The sequence below is a fragment of the Spermophilus citellus genome, assembly GCF_964194105.1.
Source record: "Spermophilus citellus genome assembly, chromosome: 6".
In the NCBI taxonomy this organism is placed as follows: Eukaryota; Metazoa; Chordata; class Mammalia; order Rodentia; family Sciuridae; genus Spermophilus; species Spermophilus citellus.
The window spans coordinates 30,668,766-30,690,832 of record NC_138187.1 but is presented as its reverse complement, the minus strand read 5'-3'; the positions used below and the strand labels follow the sequence as shown (position 1 = coordinate 30,690,832).

Genomic DNA, 22,067 nt, shown 5'->3' with positions numbered 1-22,067 from the left:
AAATAAAAATAAAAAGGAAGGAGAAGATCTGACAATACTAAATGCTGAGATTGTGGAGCAACAAAAATTCTCATCATTGTTGACTGAAGAAGTTATCAAAAGCTTCCCAACACAGAAAAGCTTAGGATCATATGACTTCACTGGTGAATTCTACCACACACCTAAAAAGAATTAATGCCTATCCTTCCAAACTCTTCAAGAAAATTGAAGAAGAGGGAATCCTTCCACACTAATGGAGCCAGCACTATCTGGATATGAAAACTAGGAAAAGATATCACACAAAAACTATAGGCTGATATCCTGATGAATACAGAAGTAAAAGCCCTCATCAAAACACTAGCAAACTGCATTCAGGAATTTTAAAGATTCAAACACCATGACCAAGCAGGATATTCCTGAGATGCAAAGATGGGTCAACCTATGCTAATGAACTAGTGTGACATACCACATTAACAGAATGAAGAATCAAAACCACATGGTCATCTCAGTAGATGCAGAGAAGACTGCTGACAAATTTCAACACCTTTTCAGGATTTAAAAAGCTCAACCTGCCAGGTGTTGTGGATACCCGCCTGTAATCCCAGTGACTCTGGAGCCTGAGGCAAGGAGGATCGAAAGCAAGACCCTCAGCAACTTAGCAAGACCCTCAGCAATTTAGCAAGACCCTACCTCAAAATAAAACATAAGAAGGGCTGGGAATGTTGCTCAGTGATTATACCCCCCTGGGTTCAATTCCTGGTACCACACCAAACCAAACAAAAACACAACTCAACCAACCAGGAATAGATATAACTTCAACATAATAAAAGCCATATATGGAAAACCCACAGTAGAAACCTGAAACCTGGATGGAGATGTGGCTCTATAGTAGAGTTTGCTTAGCACCACGAGGCCCTGGTTTCCATTTCTTCCACAGAAAGGGAGGAGGTGGGAAGCAACTGAAGGTTATTTCTGTAAGATCAGAAACCAGGATGCTCACTCTCACCACGTCTATTCAACACAATCCTGGAAGAGCTAGTTAATCAAGAAAAACACTAAATAAAAGACATCCAGACAGGCTGTGTGGTGCAAGCCTGTAATCCCAGCAGCTTGGGAGGCTGAGACAGGAGGATTACGAGTTCAAAGCCAGCCTCAGCAGCGGTGAGGAGCTAAGCAATTTACTGAGACCCTGTCTCTAAATAAAATACAAAATAGGGCTGGGGATGTGGCTCAGTGGTCAAGTGCCCCTGAGTTCAATCCCCAGTACCAAAAAAGACATCCAGATTGGAAAAAAAAAAAAAAGTAAAAGTAACATTGTCCTTTTTTCAGATGGCATGATCTTTCATTAGAAAATCCCCAAAGACTACACCAAAACTCCCTTAGCATTAAGAAATAAATTCAGTAAAGTTGAAGGACACAAAGTCAACATACAAAAATCAGTACTCAATTTCTACAAATGTAATTACTAAAACCGGATATCCATATAAAAGAATGAAAATAGATCCTCATTTTTACATCACACACACACACACACACACACCCCTAAAAATATGTTAAAGACTTAAATATAAGACCTGAAAGTGTTGAACACCTAACTTCATGTCATTGGTCTAGGCAATGTTTTCTTGGATACAAAACCAAAAGCAGAAGCAACAAAACTTAAAAAAGCAGAACCACATTCAACTTAAAATCTTACTCACAGCAAAGGAAACTATCAACAGAACAAAAAGACAACCTGTGACTTGGAAGAAAATTTTTGCAAACCATGCATCAAATGAGATCCAAAATCCACAAGGGACTCCCAACAATTCAATAGACAGAAAACACACACACACACACACACACACACACACACAATCCAATTAAAAAATGGGCAAAAGATATAAATAGACATTTCTCCAAAGAAGACACATAAATGATTAACAGGTATGTGAAAATATGCCCAACATCAATAATTGTCACAAAACCATAATGAGCTATTGTTTCAACATCTGTTGTGATGACCAGAAAAAAAGTGTTGGTGCAGATATGGAAAAAATGGAATCTTTACTACAGTATTGATATGAATGTAAAATGGTACAAACAGTGCAGAAGGAGGTTCCTGAAAATGTGATTACCATATCATGCAAATATCCTAGTTCAGGATGTTGTGGGAGGCCATCCTCACATGTGATTTGAATTACCTCCCTGGCTGGGTGAGAGGCGCTGAGACACAGCTGTGTTAGAGCGTTCCCCCCACCCTTTCCCAGGTCCGAGGGCTTGTCCATGCAGAGGCATGTCTGGCTACTGCCCCAAAGACCCAATCGTCCCCCCTGACCTTGGGATGCTGCCCCCCTTAACCTTCATTGGATGGGATTTTCCCTGGGATTTTTTGTTCTCCAATAAAAGCCCACTCCCTGGTGTGTTCTCTCTCTCTTGCTAGTCTCCTCTGTAAACCTCGCTACTGCATTAGGTGGCCGGAGGCGGGTGTTAGGAGAAGCCGTCCGGGAGCTGGTATTAAAAGTAATAAGAGTCTTGTCTCTTTAATTTAAAACTCCCTAGCAATTACTCATGAATCGAACCTTCTTTCGTAAAGCCAGTGCTGGTTGCGTGGCAGAGGATGTATTTTCTAAAAGAATTAAAATTAGGATCTTGAAGAGATATGCCTTCATTGCAGCATGATTCAGAAGAGCCAAGATATGGAAATAAGATAAATGTCTGTCAAGAGATAAGTATAAAGAAAATGTGGGGCTGGGGATGTGGCTCAAGCGGTAGCGCGCTCGCCTGGCATGCGTGAGGCCCGGGTTCGATCCTCAGCACCACATACCAACAAAGATGTTGTGTCAGCTGAGAACTAAAAAATAAATATTAAAAAATTCTCTCTCTCTCTCTCTCCTCTCTCACTCTCTCTAAAAAAAAAAAAAAGAAAATGTGATAAAAGCATACAATGGATATTGGCCATAAAACAGTGGAGATTCTGCCCTGTGTAACAGCATCCATGAACCCTGAGATTATGCTCAATGAAATAAGAAAAATATACAAGGACAAACACTACATGTGTCTATTTATATATGAGACATCTAAAATAGTCCAACCACAGAAGCAGAAGTAGAATGGCAGTTTTCAAGGGCTGGGGTCAGGATCAAGGGAGGCAGGCAGAGACAGGCATAGCTACACTGCTATATGACAATATTGCTATGGTGGCTGGTGACATGATTAAGCAGAAGACTAGAAACTTGAGACAGGAGCTGGAGCCAGAGCCAGGTTGTCTGGGGCCAGAGAGACATGGAGCCACTAGGAGTCTAGTGGTCTGGGAAACTAGAATCAGGCCTTCCACTGATTACCACAAATCCTCTTAGAGGCTAAGAGTTAATGCCACCTGGCCTAGTGACAATCACACTGTTGCTGGAGGACCATCTATCTGAGGATAACCCAAGATTCCTTTTGATCTCCTGCATTATGTATGTTCTTGAGTCTAGAGCAAAAGAACACTGGGCCAGGAGGCAGTACAGCAATTGAACGATGTCACCAATCTCATGTCAATTTTCCATAGTATTGCCTCCAACAGTGTCTATATGGGCATGGAGCAAACATATGATATGCAAATACAGTTAAGATTAGGAGACTCCCTCAAGACCAAACGCAAAACCATGAGGCCCCATAAAAATGTCAATCAAAAACAACAGTGATGATTCAGTAGTAGTACAAATAGCAGACACCTGAACTGACTTTCTTGCCTTCCCTGTGAGGGTGGTTTATCCTGCAGAGGAAAGTTGATGAAAGAGAATCAGGGCCCCAACTTTTATTACCAAATTCTAGATATACTCCCATTTCATCTCTTTTCTTAAAAGACATCAATCTTACCACCCACCCTCAATTCCACCCACCCACATGCCTTCTTTATCTCCTTCAAGGACTAGAAATTCCACCCCTCCTTCCCTGTACCTGCCATGTTGGAAAGATGTCCCCAAAACTGAAAAGTTCCCAACTCTGCTCTTTTACATTATCAGCCTGTGCAGTTAGGCATCTGCTTCCAGTGTTGTTACCACATCATGTTTATTCAGTACCTTATCAAACCGGAGTCAAATAAACTTAGCTTGGGACAGTGCCAGGAAAGGGGACAGACTGATCTCTGGCTTTATAATAGGGCTGCCACCTACTCTCTATAGTTTCATTAGCCCTCCATCCCCTCTTTTAATAGGAAACGGTGTCCTCATCACCACTTGCTTCATGGGGCTAAGGGAAAACCCAGGAATCCAGACCAGGAATTCAGACCATCATCCCTTAGAAATTCTAGATATCCTATCCACCCAGTTGATCCTTTTCACTCCTGGACTAGATTGCAGGTTCCATATTCTCCCCCAACACAGCCCTAGAACCTAGGCAGAGACTTTCAGCTAGAACAGATTGAGAAAACTAATAGGCATAAAAGTAAATGATGTCCAGGGCACAGCCAACTTGACATCATAATTCAAACCCTGAAAGGGTGACAAAAAAGACATCTCAAAGAAGTGTTGGGGCAACAAGTGACAGTCATACATAGATTCTCACTTCTTTCTGGTTTGGGATTGGGAATCAATGTGCATGGTTTCTCAGCCAGCACCGTATTCAAAATCACCATGTTGATTGCCAGGCATCAGGCAACGGTCAATGGTGGCAAAAAGTAAAATGGGAACCATACTGACTGGACTTACTGCCACCTCCTGATGACATTGCCCTCTCCCTTCTGGTCCAATACATTGGCCATAGATAATGCAGAGAAGCTGAGCTGGATATTTTGGTGCATTATCTGTAATCCCAGCTACTCCAGAGGCTGAGGCAGGAAGATCCCAAGTTTCCTTGTCTCAAAATTGAAAGGGCTGTTGAGGTGCCCTTTTAATTTTCTTTTTTAAAAAAATATTTATTTTTTAGTTGTAATTGAACACAATATCTCTATTTTATTTATTTATGTGGTGCCTAGGATTGAACCCAGGGCCTCTCACGTTCGAGGCAAGTGCTCCACCGCTGAGCAACAACCCCAGCCCCGCCCTTTTAATTTTCTATCCCCAGTACCATTAAAAAACAAAATACAGGGAAGGCCACAGAATCATGACATCAGCCGTGGGACTCTTGGTATAGCATCACATTCCTAGATTCTTTAGCCACCATCCTTGGCTCTGTCTTGTTGGACAGTGGTTACTAGCTACTGAGGTGGCCACCTAGAGATATTCAGCTTCCTCTACAGAAGCTAAGGATCCACTCCCCTCCTCCCAGCCATTAATCCTCTTTTCCTCAATTCATCCTCAAGTTCTCAACAGTATTTAAAGTTGTTACTACCGTGTCCTCTTATGCCCTCTGCAATTCCAGTCTCTGTGGTTGCTTGAGTCTCCTGTCTATCTGATCCCTCTAGACTCGGTCACACACCCCCATGGGTCCTATTTGGTAAGCCTGAGACTTGTCACTTCCTTCAAATCACGCCCCATGGCTTGTTTCCTTTTCTGTAACCCACAGAACATTAAGGACAGCAATTTGCCCTGATTGCAATTTTAATCTAGACTGGCTGCTGGACAGGTACTTGGCATCCTATTTACCAAACCAGAATCTACCCACAAGGCAACCTCCCCTGCTCCCATTTCCTTTCTGAGGCCTAAACCTCCTTATCCCACTGCAGGGATACCTCTCCACTCAGGTTCCTTCTCCTCTTCCTCTGTTAGGCCCCCAACTTCTCATTTGCTCTTTCACAGCAACTCACAGGGCGATGTCCTGCTGATGCCTCCACTACTGCCAAAGCATGGCATCTGCCAACCTGTGGCTGATGTCACCAGTCAGGTACTTAGAATGAAGTCGAATGTGGAGAAAGGGCAGCCACAGGAGGAAAGGCAGAACCCTGCCCCTTAGCAGAATAAACTGACAGGAACAAGGCTAGAGGCAAGAGGAGCTTCTAATCGCTATAGAACACTGTGGCCTAGACCTTCATTCAAAGAATAATAGTCTTCTCCTCCCACTCACCAGGAAGTCTTCTCTCCTGAATGCCTGAAGAACCAAGCAATGACCTGGGAGAGGGTCCTGTCTTTCCAGAGAGGAACCAAACAGAAGCATATGAGGTACTGTGCAGGGGATGGTTTACTGTGTTCTTATTTGAAGACAGTGCCTTTCTCAGAGTCTGAACTTTCACGGTCTTCTAAGTATCATCCGCAGTAAGAGGAGAAAAGAAGCTCAGCTTGGGAGGTGGGGAAACTTTGAAATCCAGAGTTTACTTAGGAAAATATTACTATCCTACTTCCAGAACATACAAATAATTGGATTAGACAGGATAAGAAAGATTAATTGACAAAAAGGAAATCTCAGAAAGCAAAGAGAGAGAGAGAGAGAGGTGTATTAATAAATAAGTGTCCAATAAGGGGACAGAAAACACAACAGATTTTAACAGCAGAATTTTAATATGAGAATTGTTAAATGATGAAAGTTTCAGGAGATAGGTTAGCAGATCAGTATGCATGAGATCCTGGGTTCAATTCCTTGCATACAAGATAGAAGGTTGCTGACACTAACAGGACAGGACCCAGGGAGGAATCCCCTAGGAAGCAGGCAAGAGCAAGACCTCCCTTCCCTCTAACCCTCCAAGCTACTGTGGGGAGGACGGGAGCAAATATCCCAACAGCCACTAGTAGGTGGGGCAGAAATGTTTGCAGAATCCCAGCCACAGACTCACAAAGCCTAGAATAGAAAGATAGGTTAGACTAGGCATAGTAATGGTGAGTACATAATACTCCCCGCTACTACAGCAGGTGAGCAGTAAGGTTTCAAGTTCAAGGTCAGCCTAAGCAATTTAGTGAGACCCTTTCTCAAAATAAAAAGTAAAGAGTGTGGAGGATGTGGCTCAGTGGTAGAGCACTTGCCTGGAAGGTGCAAGGCCCTGGGTTTAATCACCATTACCACCAAAAAAAAAAAAAAAAAGAAGAAAGAAAGAAAAAAGTTAGATTGGAGGTTGGGGACTGAGAAATGATTGCTTAATTAACAGCATAGCACATGTCAATTTACCAGTAATTAAACTAATAGCTTAAAAGTTGTTCCATGTTAGGCTAGGAATGTAATATGATAGAGCACTGGCCTAGCACATGTTGAAGATCAGAGTTCAATTCCCAGTACAAAACAAAAAAGAATTGTTTGATGTGAGCAAATACATTTAGTCTTTTTTTATTGGTTGTTCAAAACATTACAAAGCTCTTGACATATCATATTTCATACATTAGATTCAAGTGGGTTATGAACTCCCATTTTTAACCCAAATACAGATTGCAGAATCACATTGGTTACACATCCACATTTTTACATAATGCCATATTAGTAACTGTTGTATTCTGCTACCTTTCCTATCCTCTACTATCCCCCCTCCCCTCCCCTCCCATCTTCTCTCTCTACCCCATCTACTGTAATTCATTTCTCTCCTTGTTTTTTTCCCCATTCCCCTCACAACCTCTTATATGTAATTTTGTATAACAATGAGGGTCTCCTTCCATTTCCATGCAATTTCTCTTTTCTCTCCCTTTCCCTCCCACCTCATGTCTCTGTTTAATGTTAATCTTTTCCTCCTGCTCTTCTTCCCTGCTCTGTTCTTAGTTGCTCTCATTATATCAAAGAAGACATTTGGTATTTGTTTTTTAGGGATTGGCTAGCTTCACTTAGCATAATCTGCTCTAATGCCATCCATTTCCCTGCAAATTCCATGATTTTGTCATTTTTTAGTGCGGCGTAATACTCCATTGTGTATAAATGCCACATTTTTTTTATCCATTCATCTATTGAAAGGCATCTGGGTTGGTTCCACAGTCTAGCTATTGTGAATTGCGCTGCTATGAACATACATTTAGTCTTTTTTTTAACTTGTAGATGGACACAATGCCTTCATTTTATTTGTTTTTATTTTTATGGGGTGCTGATGTTGAACCCAGTACCTCACATGTGCCAGGCAACCATTCTACCATTGAGCTACAACCCTAGCCCCTACATTTAGTCTTAAGCTTTGCAATAGCAAGGCTAACTCTGGAGGATATAGCTTTTTAAATTTTTCCCTGTAAAGTAAGATATAAATTTGTCTGAAGAGAAACTCCCAGGTTACTGTGCTGTAGAAGACACAGGAAGGGAGTCCTTTTGTTTTTTTTGGGGGGATGGTATAAGGGACTGAACCCAGGCACACTTAACCACTGAGCCACATTCCCAGTCCTATTTTAAAATTTTATTTAAAGTCAGGGTCTCTAGGACCTCATTAAGTTGCTGAGGCTGGCTTTAAACTCACAATCCTCCTGCCTCAGCCTCCCGACTGCTGGGATTACAGGTGTGCACCACTATGCCCAGCTAGTACAGTTTTCTTTTTTGAGGGGGGTACCAGGGATTGAACTCAGGGGCACTCAACTACTGAGCCACATCCCCAGACCTATTTTGTATTTTATTAGAGACAGGGTTTCACTGAGTTGCTTAGAGCCTTGCTAAATTGCTGAAGCTGGTTTTGAACTCACAATCCTCTTGCCTCTGCCTCCTGAGCTGCTGGGATTACAGGCATGCACCATTGCACCCAGCCAGTGCAGTTGTTTTAAGGACTCTCAAGATAACAGAGTCTCTGAGAAGTGTCTGTTCAGTTCCTTGGCCCATTTATTGATTTGGTTATTTGTTATTTTGGAGTTAAGTTTTTTGAGTGTTTTATATATCCTAGAGATTAGTGCTCTATCTGATGTGCATATGGTAAAAATTTGCTCCCATTCTGTAGTCTCTCTCTTCACCTCATTGACTGTTTCTTTTGCTGAGAAGAAGCTTTTCAGTTCTCAGAAGGTGATATACAATCAATCAACAAATATGTGAAAAAAATGTTCAACATCTCTAGCAATTTGAGAAATGCAAATCAAAACTACTCTAAGATTTCATCTCACTCTAGTCAGAATGACAGCTATTAAGAACACAAACAAAATAAATGTTGGCAAGGATGTGGGGGAAAAAGGCACACTCACACATTGCTGGTGAAACTGCAAGTTGGTGCAACCAATATGGAAAGCAATATGGAGATTCCTTGGAAAACGTGGAATGGAACCATAATTTGACCCAGTTATCCCACTCCTCCGTTTATACCCAAAGGACTTCAAAACAGCATACTACAGGGACATAGCCACATCAATGTTTATAGCAGCACAATTCACAATGGCTAAATTGTGGAACCAACTAGATGCACTTCAACAGATGAATGGATAAAGAAACTGTGGTACATATACACAATGGATTATTACTCAGCATTAAAAGAGAATAAAATCATGGCATTTACAGGTAAATGGAATGGAGTTGTAGAATATGATGCTAAGTGAAGTAAACCAATCCCAAAAAACCAAAGGCTAATTTTTTTCTCTGATATGTGGATGCTGATACATAATGGGGGCAGGGGGAGCACGGGAGGAATGAAGGAACTTTGGATAGGGCAAAGGGGAGAGAGGAAAAGGGAGGGGGCATGGGAATAGGAAATGGTGGAAAGAGATGGACATCATTACCCTAAGTACATGTATGAACACACGAATGGTGTGACTCTACTTTGTGTACAACCAGAGACATGAAAAATCTTGTTCTATATGTGTACTATGCGTTGAAATGCATTCTGCTATCACGTGCAACAAATTAGAATAAATAAATTTAAAATAAAAAGATAACAGGGTCTCTGAGGGGAATGGAGTTTGGTTGAATAAGGTTATGGGTACAAGGGGTGAGGGAGGGAGTCATGCTCAGTGGTCTACAAGATGGAAGTCCAGCCTTTTCATATCTTCCCTGGTCAGTAGATTCCATGATGGGCTGTGGTCAGTGAGCTGTTCCTCTGAGTAGTCAAGCAAGTCTGGGAGCTGAGCACAAAGTAAGCTCTCACCAGAAGCCACCCCCAAGTGGTGACAGGCACCTGCCTTTCCCTGGGGCATATATTGCTGTAGCCCTGCTCCTAGACCAGGAAACTAGTCTGGACATACTGGAAAAATCTACAGCTTCCTTAAGTCATCTTTCAGAAAATGTACTTTCCAAATGTACAAATAGTTTGAGAAAATAAAGCCTGAGCTCCAGGTGGAGACTCTTTGGAAGAAATCAATCTTCAGCTGTACCCAGAGTCATTTTTAGCAAATTCGAGTCACAACCCTGAACATGATAGATAAAATTCTAGGAACTGTTGCGTATTTCTGCTGTCTCCTTTTGTCTCACTTAATCTTCAACTAAAAACTAAACAAACAAATTTCCATGTGATTTATGTCATCCCTGGGCATCTCTGTTCCCCAACCTAGAATGTTCTCCTGATGCTCTGTGCCTGACTGATCCAAAATCCTCTTTCAGATCTCAGCTCAGGTGTCTCCTATTTGTGTCTCCTTTGTGCCGGGCTGGGTGGCCCATGCCTATAATTCCCAGTGGTATGTAAGGCTAAGGAAAGAGGTTCTCAAGTTCAAAGCCAGCCTCAGCAAGAGCGAGGTGCAAAGGTACTCAGTGAGACCCTGTCTCTCAATAAAATACAAAATAGGACTGGCAATGTGGCTCAGTGGTTGATTGCCCCTGAGTTCAAACCCCAGTACTCCTCCCAGCAAATGTGTGAACTTTGTGTTTTTCTCACTTTAATAATCTTTGAGAGACTCACTGAGGATTCTACTTAGAAATTAAATGAGGACTCTTGGAATCACCACACACTGTTATTTGAAAGGTTGGTGCTCTCATTTGAGTTCCATGGTAACTAAACCAGGAAGGCAGTCCAGTGATAATTCTGCCCTCCTCATTCACTCGCCTTTCAGGAGCACCCAGCATCCTGCCCACCTCTCCACCAAGCACCACAGTTTCCTTCAAATCCCTCTCTGGTCACCTGTTTCTTCATGAGTCCCCATGTGTCACTCACAGGGCACTGTGTCACGTAGATATTCCCACCACTGCCGAAGCGTGGAGTCCCCCATCATGTGCACAATGTGGCCAGCCAGGCAGCCCAGGATGCTGTCAACAGTGGGGAAGGACTGGCCAGAGCAGGACAGGGAATGCCATACATCTTGGTGGTAGAAGCCAGAGGGCTTTGGGGCCAGAAGGCCAGGGCGGCACTTGGTCTGTGGGGATAGCACTATAGGAAGGAGAAAAGCAGAACAGAATAAAAAACAAAAAGAACCAACATTAACATCTAGAAGATGTCAGGTACTCTTCTGTGTGCTTTACATGTATTTTTTCATTACTCTTTGACAAAACCTATGACATACCATTCTTATATCTGGTGAGAGTAGGGACACTAGGACATGAAACGTTAAGGAATATGTGATCAAGATCAATGATTGGCAGTTCAAAAATTAATGAACAGAACTCCTATGTGATGCAACAATACCACTCCTGGGTATATACTAAAAGGAAGTGAAATCAGGATCTCAAAAAGATTATCCACAGTTTCACATTCATTGGAGCATTATTCACAATATCTAAGATACGGAAATAACTGAGTGTCTAGCTATGGATCAATGGTTAAAGAAAACAGGACACACATACAGAGTAATATTATCCATTCTTAAGAAAGGACATTCTGCTTTTTAGGACAACATGGATGAACTTGAAGGGCATTATACTAAGGGAGATAAGCCAGACAGTTGGGCCTGGTGGTGCACCTCTGTAAACCCAGCAACTTGGGAGGATGAGATAGGTGGCTTGCAAGTTTGAGGCCAGCCTCGGCAATTTAGCAAGACCCTAAGTAGTTTAGTAAGATCCTGTTTCAAAATTTTAAAAAATAATAATAAAAGGGTTGGGGATGTAGTTCAGTGAAAAATGCCCCTTGGCTGAATTCCCTGTGTCCCCCAACACACACAAAAACAAAGAAGCCAGGCAGAGAAAGACAAATACCATATGATCTTACCTATGTAGAACCTAAAAATGAATTTTAAAAATAGGGTTCGATCCTCAGCACCACATACCAACAAAGATGTTGTGTCCGCCGAGAACTAAAAAATAAATATTAAAAAAATTCTCTCTCTCTGTCTCTCTCTCTCTCTCTCTCTCTCTCTCCTCTCTCTCATTCTCTCTTTAAAAAAAAATAGAGTAGAATGAAGGTTGCCAGGGACTTGGAGAAAGGGCAAAATGGAAGATTTGGTTCAAAATGTACAAACTTGCATTTATAAGATCAATACATTCTAATGTATAGCATAGTGACAGTAATTCATAATTATCTGTATTATATACTTGAAATTTGCTAAGAGATTAAGTGTTATGTTGTCCTTATCACACTAAAAAAATACTAAAAATAAAACAACCAGGTAAACTATGAGAGACAATGGATGGGCCAATTGACTCAATTGTGGGTGATTGCTTCTTAACGTGTACCTATACCACATCATCACATTGTATGCTTTAAAAACATGCATTTCATTTGTCAGTTTTTCCTTGGTATAGCTAGGAAAATGAAAAAGCAAAAAGAAAAGGAATGAAACCCTGCCATTTGTGAAAACGTGGTTGATCTCCAGAGATGTTGTGTTAAGTGAAATAGGCCAAAGAAGGTCAAAGACCACTGGCTTCAATGACACAAGGGATCTAAATTATGAGACTCAAGAGGCAGACTGCAAAATGATGGTTGACATGGGCGTAGGTGAAGAGAAAGCAGGAAGATGATGGAGAAAAGAGACAAAGTTTCAGTTTTACAGGATGAATAAGTCCAAGAGATCTACTCTACAACCCCTGAGTCTATAGTGAACAATACAGTATTATAGAATGAAAATTTGCTGGGAGGGAAAAATCTTATGCCAAGTGTTACATACACCATAACAGTAATAATAAACACAAGTGGCAGGAGGAAATTTTGGAAGGTAATGAGTATGTTTTTTAACATGTATAGAGTATTTAATTAAAATATGCCTGGCTTGGTGGCACACGCCTGTAATCCCAGCAGCTCTGGAGGAAGATCCCGAGGGAGGAGGATCTCAAGTTCAAAGCCAGACTTAGCAACAGCAAGGCGCTATGTAACTCAGTGAGACCCTGTCTCTAAATAAAATACAAAATAGGACTGGGGAAGTGGCTCCGTGCTTAAGTGCCCCTGAGTTCAATCCCCAAGACCAAATAAATATATAAATAAATAAAAATTTTAAAAATATATCATATTTTCAGGAGGGTATTAAAGCATATATTTTCCTTTACTATAGAACATCTCTAGATAAACAGGGCATGAAATGGCACTCAATTCCCTGCCCCATTATAGTAATCTATATAGAACAATAGATGGAAAACACATCCTCAGTGTTCTGTATATTCCAAAAATTGCAGAATAAAAATTGAGCTCCTTGGTCACAAAGTAAGATTTTAAAGTCTAATTTACTCTTGATCTTCTCTTCATCAGTCCCATCACAATCTTAAAGTATAATTGCTAGAAGTTGAATATGTTTATGGTACAGATTGTGGTGATGGTTTCATGGGGTGTGTTTGTTTATGGCCAAAGGCATCTAGTTGTACACAGCATTTAGTATGTCAATCCATACTTCAATGAAGTGGTTTGAAATCAGAAAAACAGTGACTGGCAGGGATAGTATGTGAATCCAAGAAGCCTGGTGTCACAGTCCATGCTGCTAACCCCTGTACTCTACCACCCTGGAAGGGAGAGGCTAGCCTCTTGGTCAAGGAACAAAACCCATATAGGTCCATCATCACCCTCCACTCCCAGCATGACTCAGCCTCACTCACCCCGACTGATGTTTTCTGTGGTTGCTGGTCTGATCAGAATTGGAGCAACACCCTGAGGTAGCAGCTTGTCAGTCACTTTGCTGGAGAAACAGAGAGAGAGAGAGAGCTTTGTGGGAAGGTCACCTGGTGAAATCTGGAGTTGCTAAAGGGATTTGATGATTGACTTGTCATTTCCCCTCTAATTCAAAAAAGGAATGAGAACATTCCAGTATAATTAGCACATTTATAATTTGGGACCATTATCAGGAGTCTCGGGAAGGGACTTTCTGCATTTCATCTACTCATTGGACTCTTGGCTTACTAATAGTCAAGGTGAGGAAAGACAACCAAGCCAGATCACAGAGTTTTCTTTTTCTATAAATGGAAATACACAGAATGACAGGGATCACTTCCTGGCACTAAATTCTGGAAGGACAGGGAGCAGAAGAATTTTTCATTGTTCTTACATGAACACTCAGACATTGAAGTCATACCTCTCCACTCTTTGAGTTGGGTTGTGCCTACTGATTCCCAAAGTTCAAAGGAGGTGGGGGGGGGGTTGCTTTACAGTGCAGAAACCTAACAAAAATCCCCTTGGCCAGGCAAACAAGGTTAACACCAATGGGCACAAACCACATTCATACTGTGTACCTGTGATGTCACCTGATGGAAATATAATTTACTTCCGCAATCTTCCTTCCTAAAATACACAATCCCAGTCTGATGATAAGCAAGAGACATCAGATATATTTCCATAGAGGGGAATCCCACAAGATAATTGATCAGTACTTCTCCAAAACTCAAGGTCATCAAAGACAAAGTCAGAAAGACTGTTACAACCAAGATAAGCCTGAATGTAATGTGGGAACTTGAATGGGATCTCCAATAAGAAATAAAAGACATTAGTTAAAAATCTAATGGATTGTAATGTTAATAATGCCTCACCACAAGTTCATGAATTGAAACAGATGTACCACATTCGTGTAAGATGTGAATCAGAAGAGATACTATGCAGGAAATGAAACACTGGAACTTCACGCTATCTTCTCAGTTTCTCTGTTAATCTAAAACTGTTCTAAAAAATAATGTTTGTGAATGTAAAAGCTGGATCTGTAGTTGTTTACCTAGTATGAAAATATTTGTCTACAAAACTCTCATATCTCAGGGCTGGGGAGGTAGCTCAATGGGTAGAGTGCCTGCCTCTCATGCACAAGTCACTGGGTTCAATCCCCAGCACCACAAAAAAAGAAAAAAAAAAAACACCTCATACCTCAATGTTCACAGCAGTCTTTTTATAATGGCCCAAACTGGAAATGACTCAGATGTTGATTGACAGGTGAATGGGCGAACAAATAGTGCTACCTCCATAAGACACAAGACTTTCAGCAATAGGAAGGAAAATATACTGATATACAACCGCAGAGATGAGTCTCAGAAACATTTCACAGACCCAAAGGCAGATACAAGACTGTATACTGTGTGATTCTGGTTTTATGCAATTCTACAAAAGGCAAAACCCATATTTACTGTCAGAAGTCTATTTGGTTGCCTGGGACTGGAGGTTAGTACAGGAAAGAAATTGACAGTGAAGAGGTGCAAGAGAACGTTAGGGGCAAATATTCTCTAGCTTGACTGTCTTGGCAATCACAAAACACATTGACTTGCACATTAGAAACATGGTTATTTCATTGCATGTAAATGAAACTTCACTAAATTTGATTTTTTTAATGTTTAAACGAAAAGTTAAAACAGCTCCAGTCTTCCATTATTTGTTTGTTTTTTTTTTGTTGTTGTTGTTGTTTTCTTTTCTTTTTAGTACCAAGAACTAAACCCAGGGGTGCTTAACCACTGAGCCACATCCCCAGCCCTTTTTTATTTTTATTTTTATTTTTATTTTTTGTTTTGAGACAGAGTCTTGCTGAGTTGCTCAGTGCCTCACTAAGTTGCTGAGGATGGCTTTAAACTTTGGATCTTCCAGCCTCAGCCTCCCAAGATAATGGTATCACAGTTGTGCACCACCACACCCATCCCATTATTACCTCCTTCTGTAGCTATAACTCCGTCTGGCTCCTTTACCCTCTTCTATGCATCATTAAAAAATGTCTTTATTGTGTACGTAATATATAGATCTATTAGATATTAACATTTTGCCAGACATGAATCCAATCTTTCTTTAAAAAGAAATTGATCAATAACTAAAATGTTAAAATACTAATGCTAAATGCAGGAGAGGACACAGAGAGACTGGGTCTCTTAAACATGGCTGGTGGGAATATAAAATGGTATAGCCACTCTGGCAAATAGTTTGGCAGTTTCTTTTTCTTTCTTTCTTTCTTTCTTTATTTTTTATTGGTTGTTCACAACATTACAAAGCTCTTGACATATCATATTTCATACATTAGATTGAAGTGGGTTATGAACTCCCAATTTTACCCCAAATGCAGATTGCAGAATCACGTCGGTTACACATCCACAATTTTACATAATGCCCTATTAGTAATTGTTGTATTATGCTACCTTTCCTATCCCCTACTATCCCCCCTCCCCTCCCCTCCCATCTTCTCTCTCTACCCCATCTACTGTAATTCATTTCTCTCCTTGTTTATTTTCCCATTCCCCTCACAACCTCTTATATGTAATTTTGTATAGCAATGAGGGTCTCCCTTCATTTCCATGCAATTTCCCTTATCTCTCCCTTTCCCTCCCATCTCATGTCTCTGTTTAATGTTAATCTTTTCTTCCTGCTCTTCCTCCCTGCTCTGTTCATAGTTGCTCTCATTATATCAAAGAAGACATTTGGTATTTGTTTTTTAGGGATTGGCTAGCTTCACTAAGCATAATCTGCTCTAGTAGTTTGGCAGTTTCTTGTAAAACTAAACATCTACCAATTGCACAACCAGGAAACTGCACTCAGGCATTTTGTTCCACAGATATGACAAAAGAATCTTTTTTTAAACAAAAGAACCTGTATATAAATATTCATAGAAGCTTTATTATGATAGTTAAAATCTGGAAACACCCCAGTGTCCTTCAATGGGCAAATGGCTCAACAAACGTACACAGTGTCAAGAAAAAGGAGTGAATTATCAATAGATGCAACAGCATGGATGGGTCTAGAGAACTTTGTGTTTGTGGAAAAAAATCTCAAATGACTGCATTACTGTCTGATTCCACTTACAGAACCATCTAGAAATGACAAAACTGTGGAGATAGAGAACAGAAAAGAGTTACCAGGTGATAAGAACAGGCACTGGGGAGTGGGAGAGCCTAGAAGGGAGAGCAGAGGGGTTTCCTTTTGGAGAACATTTCTGAATCTTGATTGTAATGGTGGTTACACCAATCTATACGTAAGGTGAATTTGTAGAGAAACACACACACACACACACACACACACACACACCCCTACATGGACCAGTCAAAGGAAACTGAATGATTTTGTGGTCTGGTTAACAGAATTGTATCAAAGCTTATTTTCTGTTTTGATTTTGTTCTTCATATATTAAATGTTGCCATTGGGGGAAATTGGGCCAGAGGGGCAGATGATTCAATGTATTCTTTTTGCAACTTCTTGTGGGTCTATAGTTATTCACAATCAATGGTTAAAAATGAATAGATTAATCATTACAGGTTCCTCAAGCACACCCTCCATGCTCCTGCCCTCTTTCATACTGTTCCTCAAAAAGATGAAGTCACTATTATGAATTCAGTATTTATATTCTCATCCATATTTGATACAGTTGATACATGTTTATGAATTCAAAATACTAATTGGAATTGTTTGCAAGTTTTAAAACTTTAGCTATAATATGTATATATCATTACTCATTATGTTTTCAAGATTTAGTAACGGTGTAACTAATGGTATTAACACACCTACCAGTGGATATGAGATTTTCTACCACTACCCATCCTCAACACTCTTTGTTTTTTTTTTTTTTACTTTATTTATTTTTTTTATTGGATGTTCACAACATTACAAATCTCTTGACAAATCATATTTCATACATTAGAATCAAGTGGGTTATGAACTCCCATTTTTACCCCAAATACAGATTGCAGAATCACATCGGTTACACATCACATTTTTACATACTGCCATATTAGTGACTGTTGCATTCTGCTACCTTTCCTATCCTCTACTATCCCCCCTCCCCTCCCCTCCCATCTTCTCTCTCTACCCCATCTACTGTAATTCATTTCCCTCCATGTTTGTTATCCCATTCCCCTCATAACCTCTTATATATAATTTTGTAAAACAATGAGGGTCTCCCTCCATTTCCATGTGATTTCCCTTTTTTTTCCCTTTCCCTCCCGCCTCATGTCTCTGTTTAATGTTAAACTTTTCTTCCTGCTCTTCCTCCCTGTTCTGTTCTTAGTTGCTCTCATTATATCAAAGAAGACATTTGGTATTTGTTTTTTAGGGATTGGCTAGCTTCACTAAGAATAATCTGCTCTAGTGCCATCCATTTCCCTGCAAATTCCGTGATTTTGTCATTTTTTAGTGCTGCGTAATACTCCATGGTGTATAAATGCCACATTTTTTTTATCCATTCATCTATTGAAGGGCATCTGGGTTGATTCCACAGTCTGGCAATTGTGAATTGTGCTGCTATGAACATCGATGTGGCAGTATCCCTGTAGTGTGCTCTTTTAAGGTCTTCAGGAAATAGTCCGAGAAGGGCAATAGCTGGGTCAAATGGTGGTTCCATTCCCAGCTTTCCCAGGAATCTCCAAACTGCTTTCCAAATTGGCCGCACCCGTTTGCAGTCCCACCAGCAGTGTACAAGAGTACCCTTTTCCCCACATCCTCGCCAGCACTCGTTGTTGTTTGACTTTGTCATGGCTGCCAATCTTACTGGGGTGAGGTGGTATCTTAGGGTGGTTTTGATTTGCGTTTCCTTGACTGCTAGAGATGGTGAGCATTTTTTCATGTACTTGTTGATTGATTGTATGTCCTCCTCTGTGAAGTGTTTGTTCATGTCCTTGGCCCATTTGTTGATTGGGTTGTTTGTTTTCTTATTGTCTAATTTTTTGAGTTCTTTGTATACTCTGGATATTAGGGCTCTATCTGAAGTGTGAGGAGTAAAAATTTGTTCCCATGATGTGGGCTCCCTATTTACCTCTCTTATTGTTTCTCTTGCTGAGAAAAAACTTTTCAGTTTAAGAAAGTCCCATTTGTTGATTCTTGTTATTAACTCTTGTGCTATGGGTGTCCTGTTAAGGAATTTTGAGCCCGTCCCCACTATCTGCAGATCGGAGCCAACTTTTTCTTCTATCAGACGGAGAGTCTCTAATTTGATATCTAGCTCCTTTATCCACTTTGAGTTGACTTTTGTGCATGGCGAGAGTAGGGGATTCAGTTTCATTTTGTTGGATATGGATTTCCAGTTTTCCCAACACCATTTGTTGAAGATGCTATCCTTTCTCCATTGCATGTTTTTAGCTCCTTTATCAAATATAAGATAGTTGTAGCTTTGTGGATTAGTCTCTGTGTCCTCTATTCTGTACCATTGGTCCACCCGCCTGTTCTGGTACCAGTACCATGCTGTTTTTATTACTATTGCTCTGTAATATAGTTTGAAGTCTGGTATCGCTATACCACCTGATTCATACTTCCTGCTTAGAATTGTTTTTGCTATTCTGGGTCTTTTATTTTTCCATATGAATTTCATGATTGCTTTATCTATTTCTACAAGAAATGCCATTGGGATTTTGATTGGCATTGCATTAAACCTATAGAGAACTTTTGGTAATATCGCCATTTTGATGATGTTAGTTCTGCCTATCCATGAACAAGGTATATTTTTCCATCTTCTAAGATCCTCTTCTATTTCTTTCTTTAGGGTTCTGTAGTTTTCATTGTATAGGTCTTTCACCTCTTTTGTTAGGTTGATTCCCAAGTATTTTATTTTTTTTGAGGATATTGTGAATGGAGTGTTTTTCATCATTTCCATTTCAGAAGTTTTGTCGCTGATATACAGAAATGCCTTTGATTTATGTGTGTTGATTTTATATCCTGCCACTTTGCTGAATTCATTTATTAGTTCTAGTAGTTTTTTTGTAGACCCTTTTGGGTCTTCTAGGTATAGAATCATGTCATCTGCAAATAGTGATAATTTAAGTTCTTCTTTTCCTATTTTTATGCCTTTAATTTCTTTCGTCTGTCTAATTGCTCTGGCCAGTGTTTCGAGAACTATATTGAATAGAAGTGGTGATAGGGGGCATCCCTGTCTTGTTCCAGATTTTAGAGGGAATGCCTTCAATTTTTCTCCATTCAGAATGATGCTAGCCTGAGGCTTAGCATAGATAGCTTTTACAATGTCAAGGTAAGTTCCTGTTATCCCTAGTTTTTCTAATGTTTTGAACATAAAGGGATGCTGTACTTTGTCAAATGCTTTTTCTGCATCTATCGAGATGATCATATGGTTCTTATCTTTAAGTCTATTGATGTGGTGAATAACATTTATTGATTTCCGTATATTGAACCATCCTTGCATCCCAGGGATGAATCCTACTTGATCATGGTGCACAAGTTTTTTGATGTGCCTTTGTATCCGATTCGCCAGAATTTTATTGAGGATTTTTGCATCTAGGTTCATTAGAGATATTGGTCTGTAGTTTTCTTTCTTTGAGGTGTCTTTGTCTGGTTTCGGAATCAGGGTGATGTTGGCCTCATAGAATGAATTTGGAAGAGCTCCCTGTTTTTCTATTTCCTGAAATAATTTGAAAAGTATTGGTATTAATTCTTCTTTAAAGGTTTTGTAGAACTCCGCTGTATACCCATCCGGTCCTGGGCTTTTCTTGGTAGGAAGTCTTTTGATTGCTTCTTCTATTTCGTCTATTGATATTGGTCTGTTTAAGTTGTGAGTTTCCTCCTGACTCAGTCTGGGCAAATCATATGACTTAAGGAATTTATCGATGTCTTCACTATCTTCTATTTTATTGGAATATAGGTTTTCAAAATAATTTCTAATTGTTTTCTGTATTTCTGAAGCGTCTGTTGTAATATTGCCTTTTTCATCCCGTATGTTAGTAATTTGAGTTCTCTCTCTTCTTCTCTTTGTTAGTATGGCTAGGGGTCTGTCGATCTTATTTATTTTTTCAAAGAACCAACTTTTTGTTTTGTTAATTTTTTCAATAGTTTCTTTTGTTTCAATTTCATTGATTTCTGCTCTGATTTTAATTAATTCTTGCCTTCTGCTACATTTGCTCTTGTTTTGCTCTTCCTTTTCTAGGGTTTTGAGATGAAGTGTGAGCTCATTTATTTGTTGGTTTTTCCTTTTTTTGAGGAATGACCTCCAGGCGATGAATTTCCCTCTCAAAACTGCTTTCATTGTGTCCCATAGATTCCGATATGTTGTGTCTGTATTTTCATTTATCTCTAAGAATTTTTTGATTTCCTCCTTTATGTCTTCTGTAACCCATTGATCATTCAGTAACGTATTGTTCATTGTCCATGTGATGTAGGATTTTTCCTTCCTTCTTTTATCATTGATTTCCAGTTTCATTCCATTATGATCTGATAAAGTGCATGGTATTATCTCAACCCCTTTATATTTACTGAGGGTTGCCCTATGGCATAATATATGATCTATTTTTGAGAAGGTTCCATGTGCTGCTGAGAAAAAAGTATATCCACTTGATGATGGTTGATATATTCTATATATGTCAGTTAAGTCTAGGTTATTGATTGTGATATTGAGGTCAATAGTTTCTTTATTCAACTTTTGTTTGGAGGATCTGTCCAATGGTGAGAGAGGTGTGTTGAAGTCACCCATGATTATTGTGTTGTGGTCTATTCGATTCTTGAACTTGAGGAGAGTTTGTTTTATGAACGTCGCAGCGCCATTATTTGGTGCATAAATATTGATAATTGTTATGTCTTGTTGGACAATGGTTCCTTTTAACAGTATATAATGTCCTTCCTTATCCCTTTTGATTAACTTAGTCTTGAAGTCGATTTTATTCGATATGAGAATGGCCACCCCTGCTTGCTTACGAGGAGCGTGTGCATGGTATATTTTTTCCCAACCTTTTACCTTGAGCCTGTGTATGTCTTTTCCAATCAGATGTGTCTCCTGGAGGCAGCATATTGTTGGATTTGTTTTTTTAATCCATGTTACCAGCCTATGTCGCTTTATTGGAGAGTTTAAGCCATTAACGTTTAGAGTTACTATTGATATATGGTTAGTACTTCCTGCCATGTTTGATTATTTATCTCTTTTTTTCCCCTAATTTAGATTGTTTCTCCATGGTTAGCTTTCCCCCCGGTCCTCTGTCTTTACCCAGGCACTTCCCGCTGATGGTTTTGGTTATCGTTTTCCATTTCTTCCTCGTGTAGAGTTTTGCTCAAGACGCCTTGCAATGCTGGTTTTCTGGCTACAAATTCTTTTAGCTTTTGTTTGTCATGAAAGATTTTTATCTCGTTGTCGTATCTGAAGCTTAATTTTGCTGGATAC

The 22,067-nt window shown here is 39.9% G+C and overlaps 1 protein-coding gene across 1 annotated transcript in view; it reads right to left on the bottom strand.

Annotated features, from left to right (window-relative positions):
- The window catches only part of LOC308650643 (NXPE family member 3-like), a gene marked incomplete at its 5' end in the record, with an annotated part of 60,483 nt that overhangs the window by 24,821 nt on the left and 13,595 nt on the right, over positions 1-22,067 (bottom strand). The window contains 2 exons of the mRNA XM_081296827.1: positions 10,832-11,044; positions 13,630-13,709. Coding sequence (XP_081152953.1) covers positions 10,832-11,044; positions 13,630-13,709 — 293 coding nt within the window. The remainder of the gene's footprint in view (positions 1-10,831; positions 11,045-13,629; positions 13,710-22,067) is intronic.